The 19,107-nt window shown below is 39.6% G+C and overlaps 1 protein-coding gene across 2 annotated transcripts in view; it reads right to left on the bottom strand.

Annotated features, from left to right (window-relative positions):
* Positions 1-8,472: 8,472 nt before the first annotated feature.
* Positions 8,473-19,107, bottom strand: part of G3BP1 (GTPase activating protein (SH3 domain) binding protein 1) — a 41,228-nt gene continuing 30,593 nt past the window's right edge. For both annotated transcript variants that reach the window (XM_005870509.2, XM_014543127.1), the window contains exon 12: positions 8,473-15,623. In XM_005870509.2, coding sequence (XP_005870571.1) covers positions 15,417-15,623 — 207 coding nt within the window. In that variant the 3' untranslated portion in view covers positions 8,473-15,416. The remainder of the gene's footprint in view (positions 15,624-19,107) is intronic.

The raw sequence follows: 19,107 nt of genomic DNA, 5'->3' as shown, positions 1-19,107 counted from the left end.
TTTTTAGGATCATTAAGGCTTTTTCAGCTAGCATCCAAACCATTTCTTCTTCCTCCGTTGCTCCCCTCCTCCCACCGCCTCCCTCTGTCTGCATCTCCTCTGTCTCATCAGTCTGCACATCTCATTTTGAGACTAAGCTCTGCCAGAAGATGCTGGTTTATTTCTGAGGGGGCGGGGATGTGCGGGGACTAGAATGGGCCTATGAGCTCCTGTCTCATTTGTTTTAAGGCTGCGGTTTCTATTCCCTCCTCTGGCCCGTGCAGTTTGAAATTTCACTGCTCTGAAAATCTCCACGGGAACACTGGGTCGAGAAGTCAGAGTATAGAGAATGGCAAGCCAAAAATATACCCTTCAGAGAGCCCAGCAACAAAAATGGTATTTTACATAAGGCCAATAACCAGCTACAGAGCAGTACCAGCTAACTAGTCTGAGGATGAAAAGCACTTGCTGGCTGCATGCAGGTTCCAGGCATAATGGGTCCCCATCCCCACACCTGAGCTGCTTCACAGTCAGCTGCATTGCCTTGTTCCTGGCCTGCCACCCTTTTTCAGATCCAGCTGCTTTCTTATGCAACCTTAGAAACCCAGTGTCCTATTTAAACACATCTGCCTTCCAAGATAGACAGAGGTCAGTTGGAAAAGGTCCTCGTTCTGGCGCTACCTCGGGCTCACGTTTCTTGGCTGGCTTACTCCCCTGTAAAAAGAGGGGATTGGCCCTAGCCGGTTTGGTTCAGTGGATAGAGCACTGGCCTGCGGACTGAAGGGGGCCAGGTTCGAGTCTGGTCAAGGGCATGTACCTCAGTTGCAGTCTTTATCCTGGTTTGGGCATGTGCCAGAGGCAACCAATCAATGTGTCTCTCTCACATCGATGTTTCTCTCTCTCAGTCTCTCCCCGTCCCTTCCACTCTCTAAAAATCAATGGAAAAATATCCTTGGTTGAGGATTAACAAAAAATAAAAAGAGGGGGTTGAAGGAGAATTTTCGAAGCCAAACTCTGGATACTTTCATGGGAAGGACGTGTTATAAAATGCTTCACTATTTCCCCATTTCACTGTCACACTTAGAGCCCCTCCCAGGCCTTCCAGGGACAGGTAGGGAGAGGTTGAGACAGAGGGGTCTTGGCCCTCAAGGAGATTACAGCCTTCACTTTCCTGCCATCACTCAAGGTATTTCCCAGCACCAAGGACTTGCCTCTCAGACTAGCTTCTCACCTGCGAATGCCATCAAACACCAGGACATTGCACCGGGCATTTTAGCAGGCATGTCCTGTGGAGGCTGTGGCCCACTTTCCAGGGCACCTGTGTGAATTCGCTCTGCCAGAGCCTCTGGAAGAATCAAAGAGAAATGTGTCAGAGCAGAACCCGTGAAACTGCCCTTGGGAAGTGACTACAGTGACTCCAGTCCCCTCCCAGCCTGATCCCAGCCCCCAAACAGACATAATTTAAATATAACCAGAAACTTCCAGCAAGACTGAAGAATATTTCCGTTAATGTAGGTGTAGTTACAGGCAGAAAAAAATGGGACTGCTCCAGACAATTGGGGGAGGGGGAAGGGTCATCTAAATTCATACCATTAGGTAGGCTACACTAATAAAAAGAAAAAATATTACAGCAGGTGTAGCTGGAGTTGGGCCAGCGCTCTCCACTCCAGCTGTCTCCACTCCCCACCCCCAAACAAAACCTCACCCTGGCAACCCTGAAATTGCTTCCACACTCCTGTAGCTCCAACAAACACTGTTTGTCATCAGAAAACACTGCTCCTGTCTTTCCCAACAGGGATGTGTTTATGCTCTATTTCAACGGGATCTCTTCAAAATGTCTATAGGGTGACATGACAAATGTTCTCAGTCTCCCTTCATCTGGCCCTGGAATTAATGAGAATATTGCAGACAATTTTTTTTCTTGTTCCCAATGCTAAAAATTAAGACTTAAAATTAACACTGTAAAGAATTTCATATTTCCCATAATAATATGGAAACCATATTGTAAACCGTTTCCTACCATCACCATATAGCTAGCCACTCCTTCTTTGCCCCTGAAAAAGATTCAAATCAGGGATGTTTTTTAAAAGGCCTCAAAAAATAAATAAAATAAGAAGAGCCCTCTAAAAGGGATAGCTGTTTCTATAAAACAAATATAGCAAAATGGTAACTGTGTATTCCAGGTGGTTAATAGAGATAGTCATCTAAAATGCTTCCACATTTTCCCCAGTTTCCTAGGGCCTCAATTTTCTTATCAGTAAAACAGGAGTAGTCAAGCTTGAAGGGTTTTCCCAGCTGTAAAGTTTTTCAAAAGGCCACTTCTCTAGTTGTCTTTTAATTGCAGAAAAGAATAGGAGGACTTCTCGCAGACTCTAAGGTGGCCCCACTCTACATCTCATCCTCTCAGCTTTCCTCTAAATCCATCCCAGGTTCCCTCATATGGTGGGAAGGGCACTAGCTTGGAGGTGCAACTACCAAAAGGCACACTATCCTGAACAAGACCATGACCTCTCTGACCTTCAGTTTCTTTGTGTTCAGGGACAGTAATCTCCACATCACAGGTCCAATGTCCAGGTAAAATGACATCATGACTGCTAACTCCACCCCTACACTGCAAACTGGAAAGCATTCTCAGGATCTCAATCGCTATGAAACTCTCATCACTTCTTCCTGTTTGCCAGAAGAGGTCATCAAAGAGCTTTCTTTCCAAACCCAGACAGGCTCCAAAAGGCCAAATCCTTCGGAGCAGCTGACTGACATCTCATGACCAGCTCAAGGCCCTCCTCACTGGTGAATCACTCTATGCTCACTGCTGCGCCTGGGCACGCTCTAGAGACCTCAATTCTAGTCCTGGTTACACTGATCAAGCACCTGCATCCCTTTTACCCAGAGATGAGAGCACCCACTGAACAGAAGGCACCATATTAAGTTCTGCGAATAGTTGCCATTCACATGCAGAGTAGTAGCGGACTGTGAAGAAACCTGGACTATCACAATACTGCTATTGAACACCTCCTGTGTGTTTTTAAATTAAATAACAGAATTTCCACAATGGCCCTAATCTTTTTTCTCATTTTACAGTTGAGGACAGTGGGCTCCAAAAGTTCCTTTCACCAGCCCAAGTCGAAACCTTGCAGAATTTGGACATGATTCTAAAGACAATGGGAAGCTAAGATTTGGAAACAGGCTTGACAGGTTTACATCTTCCACTTTCTGTTTTTGACCTTCAACAAATTATTTCACCCTGTGACCTCAGTCACCCACCTACCTCCCAAATTGTTGACTATAAAATAAGTAATTGATGTAGTTTGTCATTAAAAAGCAGAATATATGAGATTAGTCCATTTTAACTGAATCTTATAACTTAATAAAAATTATGGAGCCTTTGGTACTTTCCAGTATACAAAAATTTAACTCCGATAATCTGTTAAATACCAGGGAGTACTATCTTGTACTAGGATGGAAATCCATCATCTTTTAGATCAAGAACCAAGCGAGACAATCTTTGGTCTTCATCTTCTCAGAACTTGGTCATAAGCAACATAAACTTATCAGCCCACCTTAAAAGGTTGAGCATCTACTAATCCAGTGTCTGGTACATGAAGGATTTAGCACTGATGTGAGGTCATGTTCCAGCTAGAGTTATGGAAGAACCCAAGCAGGGTGAGCAGCGGGCAGGTGGGAATCGATGGCATTTGGAGGACAGTGACAACACACTCCCTGCTAACAGTCCTGCAGGAGTTAACTGTGTTTCCAGAGTGGCCTAGATTTGCCTGGAATCAAGAGTAAGGACTACACCTTTTCTGGAGGTCTTCCCTAAATCTGGAATCCCTTTAAAACATTCATTCAACTAAGACGAGGCACATCCTACAAACCTTGCAAGGCACGGGAATCAGAGGACTGTCCCTAACTACAGAATTTAAACTTAGTGACGTGATATGTGATCTGGATAGGAGTCCTCCAACCCAGGGGATAATGTGGTAATAGAGACCAGAGAAAGAATTCAGAGGCGAGAAATTGGGTCTCACAGGAACCGCTCTTGGAGGACAGCATAGGTGAGCTCAGACTCTTAAAGTTATTTCCCATAGCAGTTTACTATCTGGATTTATATAATTGTGGTTTCACCTTTTAAATACGAGTAACTACTTACCCCAAGCAGGTGTTCAGGTAAAGAGGGAGCACCTCTCTATGAGATGCCATTGAAATGAGTAATAAAAGTGGGGGCAGACCGTAGCCAGTTTGGCTCCGTGATAGAGCATCAGCCTATGGACCAAAGAGCCCCGGGGTCGGTTCCAGTCAAGGGCACATATCTCAATTGCAGGCTCCTCGCTGGCCCTGGCCCTGGTCAGGGTGCGTGCAGAAGGCAACCAGTCCATGTTTCTCTCACATCACATTTCTCAGGTGAGAATTTTTAAAAAAAAAAAATTTTTTTTTAAGTAGAAGCTGCTGCTTGTCTCCCCATCCTTTTGCTTCTGACCTAACAATCCCTTAAGTGACTTGATGTGCACAAACTAGGCCAGACCAGTTCACGGGACAAGGCCTCTGCTTACTCCAGTTCCTAGGACTTGGTTGGCCTGTCCATGTCTCTCCGCCTGCATCCAGAAGCTTGGCCTTTGGCAGAACAGGACCATGAGCTACAGCAGTGATGCCAGAATGTGTGGGCCACTGCTCTGAAGGCCAGGGCCAGTCCTGCATAGCTCTGCATGCTGGTGAGACAAAGGGCACTCTGAATGGCCTGTTGAGTGAGCCGTCACGGTCACTGGGTGTGTAGGTAACTGCTATGTGCTATGTAATTAATTGCCTTGATATGATTTTTCAAAATGTCTCAGCATGGAGAAAGCAGCTCGGCCTCTCGGGGTCATGTCAGAAGTGGAAGCTCAGGGAGGAGGTCTCCATAGTTGGTGTCATAGCCAGGACTAACCTCCCTACACCTGCCTGTCATCCATCCACCTGCTGTTTATTAAATCACTGTGGCAAGAAGTGCAGTGTAAAAGCAGAGCATGAGAATAAAAGCCTCTTTTCTTACAATGTAAGAGGGGACAATCAAAATTACAAAACAATCACTAATGAGGAATGCAGGAAATATGTACGAGAAAGGAGGGTGCCCAAAGTGGGCAGAAAACAGATCATGGAGCCTTTCAAGACCTGAGAGCCATTTGAGCAGTAGCACCTTAAAGAACAGGTGAGATTTTGACAGATGGGGAAAGAGTATTCCAGCAGAGGGAATAACAGGAGTAAAAACTTGGAGGTAAAAAAACAAGGGGCAGGTACAAGGTACAGTGATTATCCGTTTGGTTCAAGTGTAGTGAATGGTAGGCACAGATAAAGCATGGAGTACATCATAACAACCTTAAAGTTCTAACAGACCCGGGGCACACCTTCAGGGTCCGAGAGTTCATTCTATCTCCTTCCCATTAGCTGACACTTCCAGCCTCATTCAGATTCTCTATACTTATTTGGGGGAACTTACCTTTTCCTTCATCTTAGAAGTAGACATAGTACCCACTAGAAATTCACATCTTCAAGGGCATTAATTCACCCCGACATATAGGAAGCACTTAGGTTGTGCTCAGTAGACACTGGAGAGGGGATAATAGAGATACAATCAAGTCCTGATTCTACACTGAAATTGCTGGTCTATGGTGACTCTGAAAAACTTTCTAGAGCTTCATCTTTTGCCAGCCAGCCAGTACTTAGGACATGCAGGTACTTCTAAAGGAGAGCTTGTGGTGCAAATACTATTACCTTTTGTTAAACTGAATTAGAAAACAGAGCTGACCTGGAAGGAAAGTATAGCCTAGCATGTCCTTTTTATTTTCAGCTGCACCTAAAATGACTTCTCCCAACCTAGAGCATCTCTCCCTAGTCAAAGCATGAAGTCATGTTCATAAAGAAAAAAAAGGTGTGAAGAGGAAAAAAGCCAAATATGAATTTTTTAAAAAGACAAATGTAACTGGTTTTTAATCAAGTCATTGCTAGTGTGTAAAATGAAAAGTTTCTTTCAGAAAGAGTTGCCTTTCTTGATTAAACTCTTTAAAAAGAATACTGTGGGGAAAGAGATTAGAATTACCTACCCTAGTAAATGATTGGCCCAAATCTTTTTTAAAAGTGGTGCTTACATATCAAATAAATAGTTTGCTGAAATGAATTTTTTTCCACATTAGGTATTTCTACCTCTTTCAAAGGTATGTGTACCATGCTCTGAGCATGCCATTTAGCCAGAATATAGTAAGAAACTAAAAAAGTGGGTGTTCCCATAATGCATTTCAAAGCATTAAATTTAAAATTTATACCATGAATTTAAGTCATATTATTTCATATTTTAATCATTCTATTTTCCAAGACTTAATCCATTATAGTATTTTCAGCACTAACAATAGTTAAATCCCAAAGGGGTGCATCCTACTTGTCTACTGGACAGATGAAATGCCTACCCAATGTGATTCTTGTGCATATTAGACAAACAATGGTGCAAAGGTCTCAAAAAGAACCCAAGAAAACTATGCAGCCAAATTCTAATTTCAAGACAAGTCACAGCAAGGACCTCAGCTGCCTCTAAGTTCGAAAAACTGGACATCTTCCCCTTCTGTAATTACATTGAAATGTACAAAGTGAACCACAAAGTGACCAAGACAAAACCCTTAATACTTTTAAGCCCTCTAGTAAGGTTGTCAAAGGGTGTCCAGGTCTCCTTGTCTGGATCTCATTGTCACGATCGACCTGTTGGCTAAAATCACTTCTCTAAAACTGAGAATTACTTCAATATAAAGAACTAGTGTCATTTGGGCAAAGAGCGGCTGGTGAATGATTGAAAGGGACAGTGACTGCTCACTTTCTAAGTGTTCAAACACACTAAAGTGCTTCCAAATCACAAATTATTTGGTCCTCTCTCCCAGGAAGGCCAGTTCCAGAGACCTCATTCTCAAACTTGACTGGCCCAGGGAACCCATGGGAGGAGACCAAATTAACTTGCAGCCATATTTGTGAACACCCAAGAGGCATACCTGATAACAGGATGAACAGGACTACTGGTGATATCCAATTCACAGCTAAGACATTAATGAGAAAGCAGTATTAGATTGATTTAAAACAGTCCAAAGTGAGTTGGAAATTATCAAATAAAGGCTCACTCATTCACTGGGGGAAAGGGTATTTTATTTACATGATTTATCATAAACTTAGTTTTAATTTTTTTTTTTTACTCAAGATTATCCACTAAGAGGCCAGTTTCTGCCAAAAGAACCAGTGTCCGATCTCAAGTCTCACCAAAGCAAATGGCTCCTGCGTAACTGCAGCCATCTCTAAAGGACGCACCCTTTGTGTTTGCTCCATTTCATTAGTTTAGGTATCCGCACAAAAGACCTACCCTTTGTCTTAACAGTTACCTGGTTTGATATTTAGGCAGAATTCTTCTGCAAGTGACTTTACATTTTTACTTTTTTTTTTTCCAAAAAGGTAGCTGCCAACTGAAATGTGTTGTGACAGGGGGTGGGGTAAACGTTTAGTATTTATTAACTTTCAAGAGCTCCAGCATATGTTACCTGAAACCTCACACATCAATTCATTACACTATAGCTACTCAGTTATTTTTAACCCCAAAGAACAGAAGGGCACCTATAATTCTTCAGGTGACAATGCCAGCAAAGGCTGTGGAGACTGCTACAGGTAAGACAACTGAAGTTACAATTCTGTGATTCCCATACTTTAGGGAGATGTACAATATATGCTGCGCTGGGCAGTGTGAATTAGTTAAGCTACAAAGTGCTTGATCACCTATGATGGAAGTTCAAGATCACTCATACTTCCATGTAAGAGACTACAAAAGTCGTAAGCCCACAGAGTAGTAACTGACAGCTAGCCAAAGTAAAAGAGAGTTCTAAGAAATAGCCTAGGGAAATCTTAAACAATTACGTGGCCTGGAAAACTGGGTCAGAATTACTCACAAAGCTCCTCATCCTTTCCCACAAGAAAATGTGACAGTATGTCTTTTATATGGAAATTTCTTTGTATATATGTATAAACTTGGTATGGCCTTAATGCTGCAGTTAAGGATTTGTTTGGCTACCACCTTAAGCAGCGTGTTAAGCAATCGCTTCCTTAATGTAACATTTTTACTTCTTACAGGACTCTTAACCTTAACCAACCTATTCCCTTTTGCCCCTTACTCCTCCCTGTTTTGCATGAAGTCATAAAAGTTATGGCAATTATTTTTTGGCTTGTAAAAAAAAGTCTATTTCTGCAGTTTGAAGATGGAATGTAAAATTTCTGTGATACATGTATATAAAAATATATTTATTGAACCATCCATATACACATATCCATGCTGATTCCAATGAAAAAAAAATTAAAGTTTTCTGAAATTTTCTTTGTGGTTAATCCATAGTTGTTATTATTCAACCAACTTTGTATGTTAAAGAACTTTTGAAGTCTTGCAATTACCCCAGAAAGAAACCTACATATGATCTGGAAAACATCACTTCACTTAAGACAGGCTTTATATTATTAATTCAAGAAATATTTATTGATATGTGCACTAGGGAGATACAAATACGACTCAGACACAGATCCTGCCCATCAGGAGCTTACAGTCTAGCGGGGGAGATAGAACACATACATGGGACCATAGTCAGAGCTGTTTCAGTAAGATGAATTTAGCATGGGGTATAAGTAGGCTGGGGTAAGAAGAGGTCAAGGAAGCTGAGAGGCCACTGAAATTATCCCAGTGAGGAGAAAGATGTGAAAGACTGTTGAGGTAGAACTGGTAAGACTTAGCTGGACACTGGATGTGGGGAGCAAGAAAAAGGGAAGCAGACAACTTAGACTTGGGGCATGGGTGATGACATGAACTGAAAGAACAATGGAGTAGGTTTGTGAAAAGAAATGAAATTTGGAACATAAAATTCTTCTACATACAAACAAATGCCTGGGATATACTGGGTACTTAAGTCAGACCAAGGATGGAAGTACCTCAAAATGACCAGTGACTTCCTCTCTCCTCCACTCCCCCACCCCCCTTAAAATTTCCCAACAATCCCCTCCACTATGAAATGTCATAGTGCCTAAAATTTATTCAATTAAGTCCTGGCTCTAGGCATACCTCCCTTTTGAAAATGAAAACAGAAATACATTAATTCATTCAACTCAATGAGTCATCATTAAATGCCTCTTTCCTATAGTCACTGTACCTTCGGTGGAGTGCTGGGATTAATTTCCCAGTCCTTGTCCTCTAGGAGCTGTGGTCTAATGATGTAGTATAACAGATACAGGTCATTCTAATTCCAGGTTGAAGGCATAAGTTTTCAGCTAGGAGAAAGGTAGAAAGTGCTCTAGGAACACATATTTTTTAAAAATGAAGATTGGGACAGACTGTCAAACAGAAGGGACAATGTGGAAGGAAAGAAGATGGGAATGAGTTTGTTCCTCATTTCAAATTCTGGCCAGATCAACCACCAAATAAAGGTTCCCCGCTCCTGTTGCAGATCTTTTCTCTCTCAGGGAAAAAGAACAATTAGTTCTTGAACTGGATCTTCAAAAAAATGACTTTGATGGCAAGGAATCTGGACGGGGGAGAGCAGATGCAAGTGTATCTTCAGGGAAGAGAGAGGCACTTGAAGCCACGGAGTCGCAATGCCTGGCCTCTCAGAGGAGCCAGTAGTAGTTCAGGATGGCTGGAGCATCGCTTCCATGAAGAATTGGGAAAATCACTGGAAAGGAAGGTTAGGACCCTGATACACACACGGCACTGCCAGGCACTGAACAGGGTCCCTGCCTAAGACCAAATGGCTGCCCCTTAGGAGCTTACAGTTATAATACAAGGTGGAAAAGCACCACAATGTACAGAATGTAAAATGCTGACAGATTTAGGAGAAAATTACAGCTGAGTTTCAGCTATTAACACATTAGGATACCCAATAGCTTTCTGAAGCTAGTAGTAAACCCATCCCTGAGGGGAGCACATGTTAATGTCTTTCAACAGGCCCTGGTAGAAGTGGGCATTAAGACAGTTCTAAGGAAATGGAGTAAACCTAGGTATGAAAACTGAGCTATATAGGAGCAACTGAGTGAGCATGTAAAATGTGGCTCCTTCCCCTTTCTCCCATATCCGGATCTTCAGCCAGCCCAGGGAGGACTAGCAATCCCCTCCGTGTTACTTCTACAGGCCGATCTGGGACTCTGTACCAATAATTAATTCTCTGAGCACCTAGATCTTTGGAAAAATGAAGGTGTTATACAAATCATTTTAGTCCTTTCCAGCACTAACTTTCTATGATTCAATGAATTCTAGGAGCCTCTTCTGTCGCTTGTGCTAATAATCAGAATGAGAAGAAATCTTTTAAGGAAACATTCAATTGTTTCTCATTTTAAAATTATGGTTTTTTTCCTTATAAATCACAAAATGATTTCTATACCATCAGCTAAGTTCCACCTCCACGTCACTCATCTTCAAAAGCTAACAACTACCTATATGAATTTTTTTTAACAAGTTATGTTCTACAATCTACGTAAGTGTGCACTGAATCTTTAAAGGAAGGGAAGTTCTTTTCTTCTCCTTACTCCCTTATGCCAGCTTCTCAGCATGTCTTCATTTAAAAGGGCCAAATCAGTATACATACACAATCTTCACAAAGACATTTAAGAATTTAAATAAAATCCAAAGTAAAATAGGTGGTTCTAACAAAGCTTGGGGAAAGTTTCAGTAACCAAAATGGATAATTATAACAACAGTTAAAACTGCTTATATCCAGATTAAATAAAACATGATCATCCCTGAAATTACTACCAAAATAGGCAAACTTCCCCTAAGTGGGTTTATGAAAAAAGATTTGTTAAAATAATTCAATAGTAAATTTTTGGTAAACATCCCTTAATTTTCTTTTTTTAAGAAAATAAGACACATTGGGTAGATGAAAGTCCCTTGGAATCTGTGACATGGGCCACGTTTCAAAGTGCAAAACGTGTGGATTTCTAGTTGGCCAGGTCACATGGTTTATGGGAGTAATAGTGGAACTGACTTCCAATACTATTTTCTTCTCTCAGGGAACTAAAAAAAAAAAGCTACCAGGTTCAAATGGAAATTGGAGAAGAGACTATCCAAGGTTTTCAAAATAAGTCACATAATCAAAAAGCGAACAACCTTTATTCTAAGCCATACTGTAGCATAAATCAAAACAAATAAAACTAGTGCTTTTAGGCCATCTCTAATCAACTCTTTATTCATTCAGGCCACGATGAGAGACTGTTTCATGAAAGCACAAGCAAAGCAGTCTAATTTCAGCATTACTCTGAGCTACATACATAGTCACTAAAAAGAATATAAATGGAAGTTTTATCTCACATGTGCCACCATTTTTCCTTTAGTTTAGTAAGAATTCACAAGCCTGCCTATGGTCCCCAGAACTTCAATATCACAGTATACAAATGAAAATCCCAAAAGGAATTACTACCTTAAAAGCAGAAATCCTTACGTAATTATCTAGTACCACATAGCCAATACTTGATCAGCAAGTTAAATCTACAACCTCATTCCACATAAGACATTGCTAAGTTGCTAACATTCATTCCTAAGGTTTTTAAACATTTGTGAAAGACTGTCATGATTATCCAATGCCCATTTTCAGTATATTAGGCAATTAGCTAGAACCCTATATTCAAATAAATGTTGAAGTTGCTTCTTTTTAAAGTTCAAGATTGCTTAATTAAAAGGTCATCTGTATGTAGTTCCTGCAGAAATTCTTTTAAGTAGCACAAAAATAAAACTTCAATATAAAAGATATCTTTAGATCAGTAGGTTTGACAAATGCAACCATTTACATAAAAGAAATAGGCCATTCAGCATAAACAATGGTCTACAAATTTAAACCTCATAGGAAGATTATTTCCATACAGATTCTAACGAATTGTTTTCTATAAAGTGCCTCATTTTCCACTAACTCATTAAACTCTACAAGGATTTTCAAATAAAGGGGTGAAGGAAGTATCAGAGGATGGCAGTTATAAGCACAAAACATAACTGCTATAAATTCACCTGGATTATGCTCTGATAAAAATATTATTCACATCCAGATTTCTAAATGTATTATCAAACCAGATAAGAAATTAATCTAACAAGTCATTATTGTTACCAAATAGTCTGCATATCAAAAGAAGCCCTATACAAATCATTTACATTATATTATTTACCCTATGGAAATGAACAGAAATGCTAACCTTGTTATCAATGTTTTATAGACCCTGGTTTCTATACTGTAGTAATTATATGGTCATATCCTATATCTTGATATGTCATTCAAATGTACATATGTAGGCATTTTGGTTTTGGAGAAAAAGCATCAGTTTCGGAGGTCAATCTGCTCCTTGCTACATGGATGGTTTGGAGGCCTAGTCACATAGCTGCCCTGATGCCGTTTCTCCTTTATCTATTACTTTGGGGAAAACAGTACCTAATCCACAGAGTCGTGAAAATTATTTTTCCAACCTAAACTAAAGTGCAATTTAACTAATACTGTGCAGTAACCTACTCAAATAATTATTTTTGGATAATTCTTTTCACTGCTCCCCAGCAAAAGCTCAAAAAGTTGAGAACAAAGGCATACACAAGTCAAGACCAACCTCACCATAAAAGCAAATAAAAGTACTTTTTTAAGTCCCAAGGTGTATTTATTTTCAACAGTTCTTAAAAGATGAAGATGCACATTGAACTAATCTTATACCTAGTAAGTTACTAGGTAAGTAAGTAAGGGTGTTAAGCTCAGTAGAAAAGAACTAGACACTGGGCCATTCCTAGAAATGAAAAATTATATTTTAAAACCTGAAAAGATTGAATATGATGAGCTGATGCTGCCTATAGAAAAATCTTGCCTTATTTTATTTTCACTTTGTATCTGTGTGAATATATGTATCTCTACAGTATCATGTTTATTCCATCAGCAATAATGGAAACAAAGATACCAGGATTTTTATAGTGTTAAAACATGATGCTAAATCCTACATATAAAAGTCCTATGCTATTCAAAACTCCACAATCACCCAAATTCTGATGAGCTGAAATTACTCAAGTAAACTTTTGTTTTCTGGGATTACACAGTAACTCCCTGCAACAAGTTACAAGCAGCATCTAGCATAATGCTACCTTCTCCAAAATTTTTTAAAACCACATATTGGTACAAATGAAGGAAAATGAGATAACTTACAGTACATGTTACTATAATTGCTGAAAGAGCTATCTATTTGCTAATTCATTTATTTTTATTTATCTGAAGCTTTACTGCAAAGGAATGAGTCTTCAACTCCAGTTGTAGTAATCCACTGCTCCGCCCATCATGCATTTATAGGAAACTATCTATTTTTAATGCAGTTGCTTCATTTTTACAGAACATGTGCATTGTTGATACCTACCCACTAAATGCCAAATGCAGTGTCCCCCTCCAACACCCTTCACAACCTCACACATTTCCAATGTCCTCTAGTCTAGGATATAACAGCCCCAAATTGGGTACCACGGCATCTAGTTAGTACCCTTAAACCTGAGTAGAAAGAACTCCTATTTTGAAATGCATGGTTTAGTATCACTTGTGAAAAATGATTTTTAGGTTATCCATAATTTATGTCTTTACAGTTACTGCAAAAATAACTCAGGCTAAGTTTTTTTCCTTTCCACAACAAGCTTAATATAAGCTACAGAAGTATAAGCTGGATTTCTCCTAATTATCACTGGCTAGGCCAAATGAAGTGGTTACCAAATAATCATTTAAACTGAACACCAAAACAGCCGTGTGATTCAGTTATATAAGTTTCTTTATATGAAGGAGATGCTGCCAATTTTCAAATATTTGAGGTATTGAGGACCAACTGATAACATCAAATTTCATTTTAGTTTAAGACTACACCCTTCAGCAAACCTAGTTTCCCAGTAACAGAAAAACAAACATTCCTATTCCTACTCACACTATCCTCAAACAACAGTCCTAAAGATGAATACTGTTAAGAAGAAAATAAGTTAAATTTGACAGCCTTGTTGCCCTTCAACTAGTAACAATGATAAGATACTACACAAAGGCTTGCTTCACAAATGTGTAAACAAAACCTTCACCCAAGTCATACACAGCACTCAACAAACATACTATGTAAAACGAGTATTAGCCTACATGTCAGATTAAATTTTCTTCCCAGAAATATTTTAATAAGAATTGGCCATTTCAAAGAAACACCCACTGCATGTCCATCGATAAAAGAGAACCAGTAAAACAGAAAATTTACCGTATAGCTATGATTTAAAGGAAAAAGACTAGCAGACACTCAAGCATATCAGCAAAGTCCAATATGAAAATCACATTCCTTCTTGTGGGCTGATTAGAATTCTGAATAGATACCAAAATAAAATGCTGAGCTATTTAGGTCAAAGGACCTCTACAGAAGCACCCGTCCTCAAGGCATTCCAGTTTGAGACTCAATTTCAGACTAAAGCATAACAAGTGAACAGAAGACGCACAGTGAAAGAGGGGTTCCACAATTCCCAACATACTCTGAACCTGGAAAAAAACAAATCTAGACTTTTTTTTATTATTTTTCTTTAAACAATTGCCAAGACCGGAATCAAAGATAAATAGAAGGCACAACAGTTTTGCTCTGGTTTTGTGTTCCTCGGATTGTGGTGGGGAGGGTGTTGTCTTTTCTTGTTTGTTTAACAAATACAGATTAAACATGAAAATAAATTCTACTTCAAAAAAACCCCTAATAATTTAAGAAAAGCACATCAGTTGCATTCTAGACATTTAAAACCTATCTCACAATTTAAATTTCAATGGTAAAAAGAGTAGATTTTATAATTGTTTTGTGATCACATATCAAAAGAAAAAACTTCACTAACATCTTTTATTCAGTTTTTATCCATACCAGCGAGAATCAAAATTGTCAATTTTTCCAATGGCAGTTTCTCCACACCAGAAGGTAGTCATGACTCTCAAAAGAAACAATTTTGGGGTTTTTCCTGCCTTCAAAATGTTTATCAAATCCTGTATTTCTCAAAGGCTTTTGAAACATGTAGAAAATAAGTAAGAAATATCCCAATGAATGAAACATACCAAATGTCAGTAATAAGCGACACATTCCTTTGGGGGAAATGGCTGTTTAAAAAAAAAAAAATCCAGTCTGTATATGCAAAGTAAAGCAAGGAAATTCAGTCTTTTTTTTTCTTCTTTAAAAATCCATTTTTCCTAAAATATCATTCCACAAAATTGGAAGTGAAGGAATAAAAGGTGAGGAGAGAAAAGAGGAAGGGAGGGAACACACACCATTAACACAAAAAGTAAAATTGTACAAACTTAAGCAGTTTATAAGAGACCAGGGTCATACTGCAAGATACCAAAGGATGGTTGAAGAAATCACCATTCTGCAGGAACGGGGTTTGTACTGCTGCGTGAAGATCAGTGAAGAGCAATTCACTGCCTTGGAGCAATTCCCCTTCCCACTCCAAATCCTGGTTTCTGCACCATGCCTCCACGGGGAGGGCCTCTCATTCCACCACCCAGCCCACCTCGAGGGCCTCCGGGTCCCCGCAGGCGGTTATCTCGCCGGTCTCCTTCCCGGGCAGCTCGATTCTTCTTCTCTTCCACATTCAGACGGACCTCACCCCTGAACATGATGGGCTGTAAGAGTCAAGGTGAGAAGACTTACACACAGTGCTGACCAACTACCAACTATCAAGGTTAAAACAAAGCTATTACACAGAACCAGCAGCTTACAAATCACCTATGTCCTCACAGTTCAGTTTTTGTTTTAAATTCAGAATATATAATGTTCCCATTAACAAAAACATGGAAAGGTGATTAGATATGCAGGAGTATGCAGGCTAGTTCAAAAAAGTCCATTTAAATAGCACAGGAGCACAAGTAACTCTAATTGTACTTTATTAAAGTAGATCTTATTTTCCCATAGAATTACATAAATAGAATATAAGAATTGTCATCTCTATGAATTTCAAGCCTTTGAATAAAACCCCATCACCTAATGTGGAAAGATTATGCTGCACATACTTATACAAAGTACATATACATCTCAAAAGCTTTAATTTTATCGAAATACTAGTGTCCCATTACACGGATTCATGCACACTGAAAGGAAATTAATTAGAAGTAATATTTTAATATCGTTATTCACGTCTTGCTAATGAAAATAGGATTCTACCGAGTTTCCTATCTACCTACTCCAGGACTTCTGTGAGGATCAAATGAGATGAGGCATGGGAAAACGCTTCACTAACATTTGGTTAAACTGTAAAATGTTTGCACCTGGCTATAAAGCAAGTTGGGTTCCTTGGCTAAAGAAACTCCAAGGAGGCTAGTCTCTAGTGAGAGGAAGCCCGGTGTTGCTATGTGACGTCATTACCTGGCGCCCACAGCCACCGTTTCCAGGCTGGGCTGGGCTGTGGGGCACATTTTGCGCCATGGGGTCTTAGCAGCGTTGGCTGCAATTTGGTGGGGTGTCACTCCAGGGAGGTGGCAGGGCCTGTGTCCCACTTGGGGGAAGCCGAGTGTTGGTTTGTTGGTGCCAGGTCCTTGGTGCCACTTATTTTTAAATGGCCAGTGCGTGTCACTGCAGCTCCTGCGTTGAGCATCTGCTCCCTGGTGGTCAGTGCGTCATAGTTACTGGTAGGACAAACACTTAGCCTTTTATATCTATAATAATAAAAGCGTAATATGCAAATCAACCGAATGGCTGAACAGCAGAATGACCATCTGGACAACCGTCCGGATGACTGTCTATTTGAAGCCAGGGGTGCTAGGGCAGAGTCCCTTGCACGAATTTCATGCATCAGGCCTCTAGTATATAGATAATTTTCACAAAATGCTATTTGCCTTAGTAGAATTTTGAAAATACTGAGGACAATGAAGATAACATTATCTTATTAAAAGGAAAAAGAAAACACATACACGCTAAGTCTTTGGCTTTCCTTTTCACCCAATAGAGCTAAAGTAGGAACAAAGGTTTACTTCAGATTCTAATGAATTCAATGTACATGTTTCATTAGCAATCCTGTTTGCTAACTGAAATATTTTTAAAAATAAATATCTAACAGAACTTGCTCTGCAGATACGTGTTCTATATGCTTCACATGTATTCTCTCATTTGACCTTCACAACTCTCTGAGGGTTGTTGTTATACCTATTTTAGAGGCCAGCAAACTAAGGGCCAGGAAGGTTGAGGAACTCTCAGCTCATGGGCCACAGCACTAGTGAGTGAGTGATGGAAGAGGACTGTAAACCAAGCCATCCGGACTGGAAAGTATAAGCTTTGAACCACTACGCTACACAAAAACATGTCAAATATCATGGTCATCAGGCTTATATAAGCTACTTCTGTACTCATAAAAAATTACTGAAGGGATTTCTATCAATACAGTGAGATGAGGGAAAAATTAAGTTACATTTGAAGTTCCCAAACTACAAAGACATAATCTGAAAGTATACATTTAAAAAAGGCTTTTTTAAATTCTAATTTATACTTTAAATTCTAATTAAACATATATTTATATTTGCACATTTATATTTTATTTAACACTTAAGATAAATATAAGTATTTTTATATAAATCACTTCACACACAATCTGAAGCACTGTTACAAGCAATCTTCTAATACAACAGGAAGAATAAAATCATATTAAAGTCTGAAAGATTAAAAGGACATAGGTTTGGGCTGGGATATTTTGAAACATAATTATGGAAAACATCTCTGGGAGTTATAATCTGAATGAAAAGGTATCAGACATACGGCCCCTTTTCTGAGAAAATTTACTTCAAACAATTCTTATACATAAAGATGCCTTGGCTTACCCACATTCATTAAAAGAAACAAATCCCTATCTTGGGCAATTAACTAGGAAGCCAGTATGGGAATATCATACCCTGCAAGGCAGGAGTGAGGAACCATTTTTCTGCTAAAGGCCAGTTGGGTATTTATAACATCGTTCACGGGCCATACAAAATTATCAACTTAAAAATTAGGCTGCTAGATTTAGTCAAACATTTAATTAACTCACCCCTAATGCCTTAGCAGGGCCAGGCCAAATAATTTTGCGGGCCTTATACAGCCCACCGGCCAGATGTTCCCCACCCCTGCTGTAAGGAAACAAAGAATTCAAGGCTGCACCACAAAGCTTGGCCACTAGACCTATTGCATGCTCAATGATGGATTTATCCAAAGCCTACTGGAGATTTCTGGGTTCAATATTCTGTGGCCTTAGTGAGATAATAAGCTAGTTTCTCACTTCTCAAAGTTGTGGAGTCCAATGTACACATTTCACTGGCACTCAAGATACATACCTACAGGTTAAGGCTCACATAATGTTATGACCACATCAAACTTTGCAGAATATATCCATTAACATTCTGGAGAACCTCTGGGAAATAATGATCTACAACATTCCTATTACATGGTTAATAAAACGTGTAGTTTTAATTTGCAGAGACTGGAAAACACTGAAGAGTGAAGGGATCAAGGAATAAAGGAAGGAATGAGAGATCTACTGGGGATAGAGCCTGCAACTTGGGCATGTGTCCAGAGCCAAATTAGCTAGGGCTGATGAAAATGTTTTGAAACTAGATAGGTGTTAATAAATGTTACTGTACTGTACTAAAGTTATTGGGGGTACTTCGTAAATTATATAAATGTCTAACCACTATGCTGCACACCTTATAATATTGACTGTCAATTATAATAGAAACCATTTTTTAAAAGAAACAAACACATTAAAAAGTTTAAAAATAGCCGAACTGGTTTGGCTCAGTGGATAGAGCGTCGGCCTGCGGACTCAAGGGTCCCAGGTTCGATTCCGGTCAAGGGCATGTACCTTGGTTGCGGGCACATCCCCAGTAGGGGGCGTGCGGGAGGCAGCTGATCGATCTCTCTCATCTATGTTTCTAGCTCTCTGTCCCTCTCCCTTCTTCTCTGTAAATAATCAATAAAGTATATTTAAAAAAAAAAAAAAAATTTAAAAATAGAACTAAGGCCATAGCCAGTTTGGCTCAGAGGATAGAGCGTCGGCCTGCGGACTGAAGGGTCCCTGGTTCGATTCCAGTCAAGGGCACATGCCTGGGTTGTGGGCTCGATCCCCAGTAGGAGGTGTACAGGAGA

This window comes from Myotis brandtii, unplaced genomic scaffold (assembly GCF_000412655.1).
Source record: "Myotis brandtii unplaced genomic scaffold, ASM41265v1 scaffold32, whole genome shotgun sequence".
NCBI lineage: Eukaryota > Metazoa > Chordata > Mammalia > Chiroptera > Vespertilionidae > Myotis > Myotis brandtii.
Note: the sequence above shows the minus strand (reverse complement) of the source record. Positions and strands in the feature narration are given on the sequence as shown.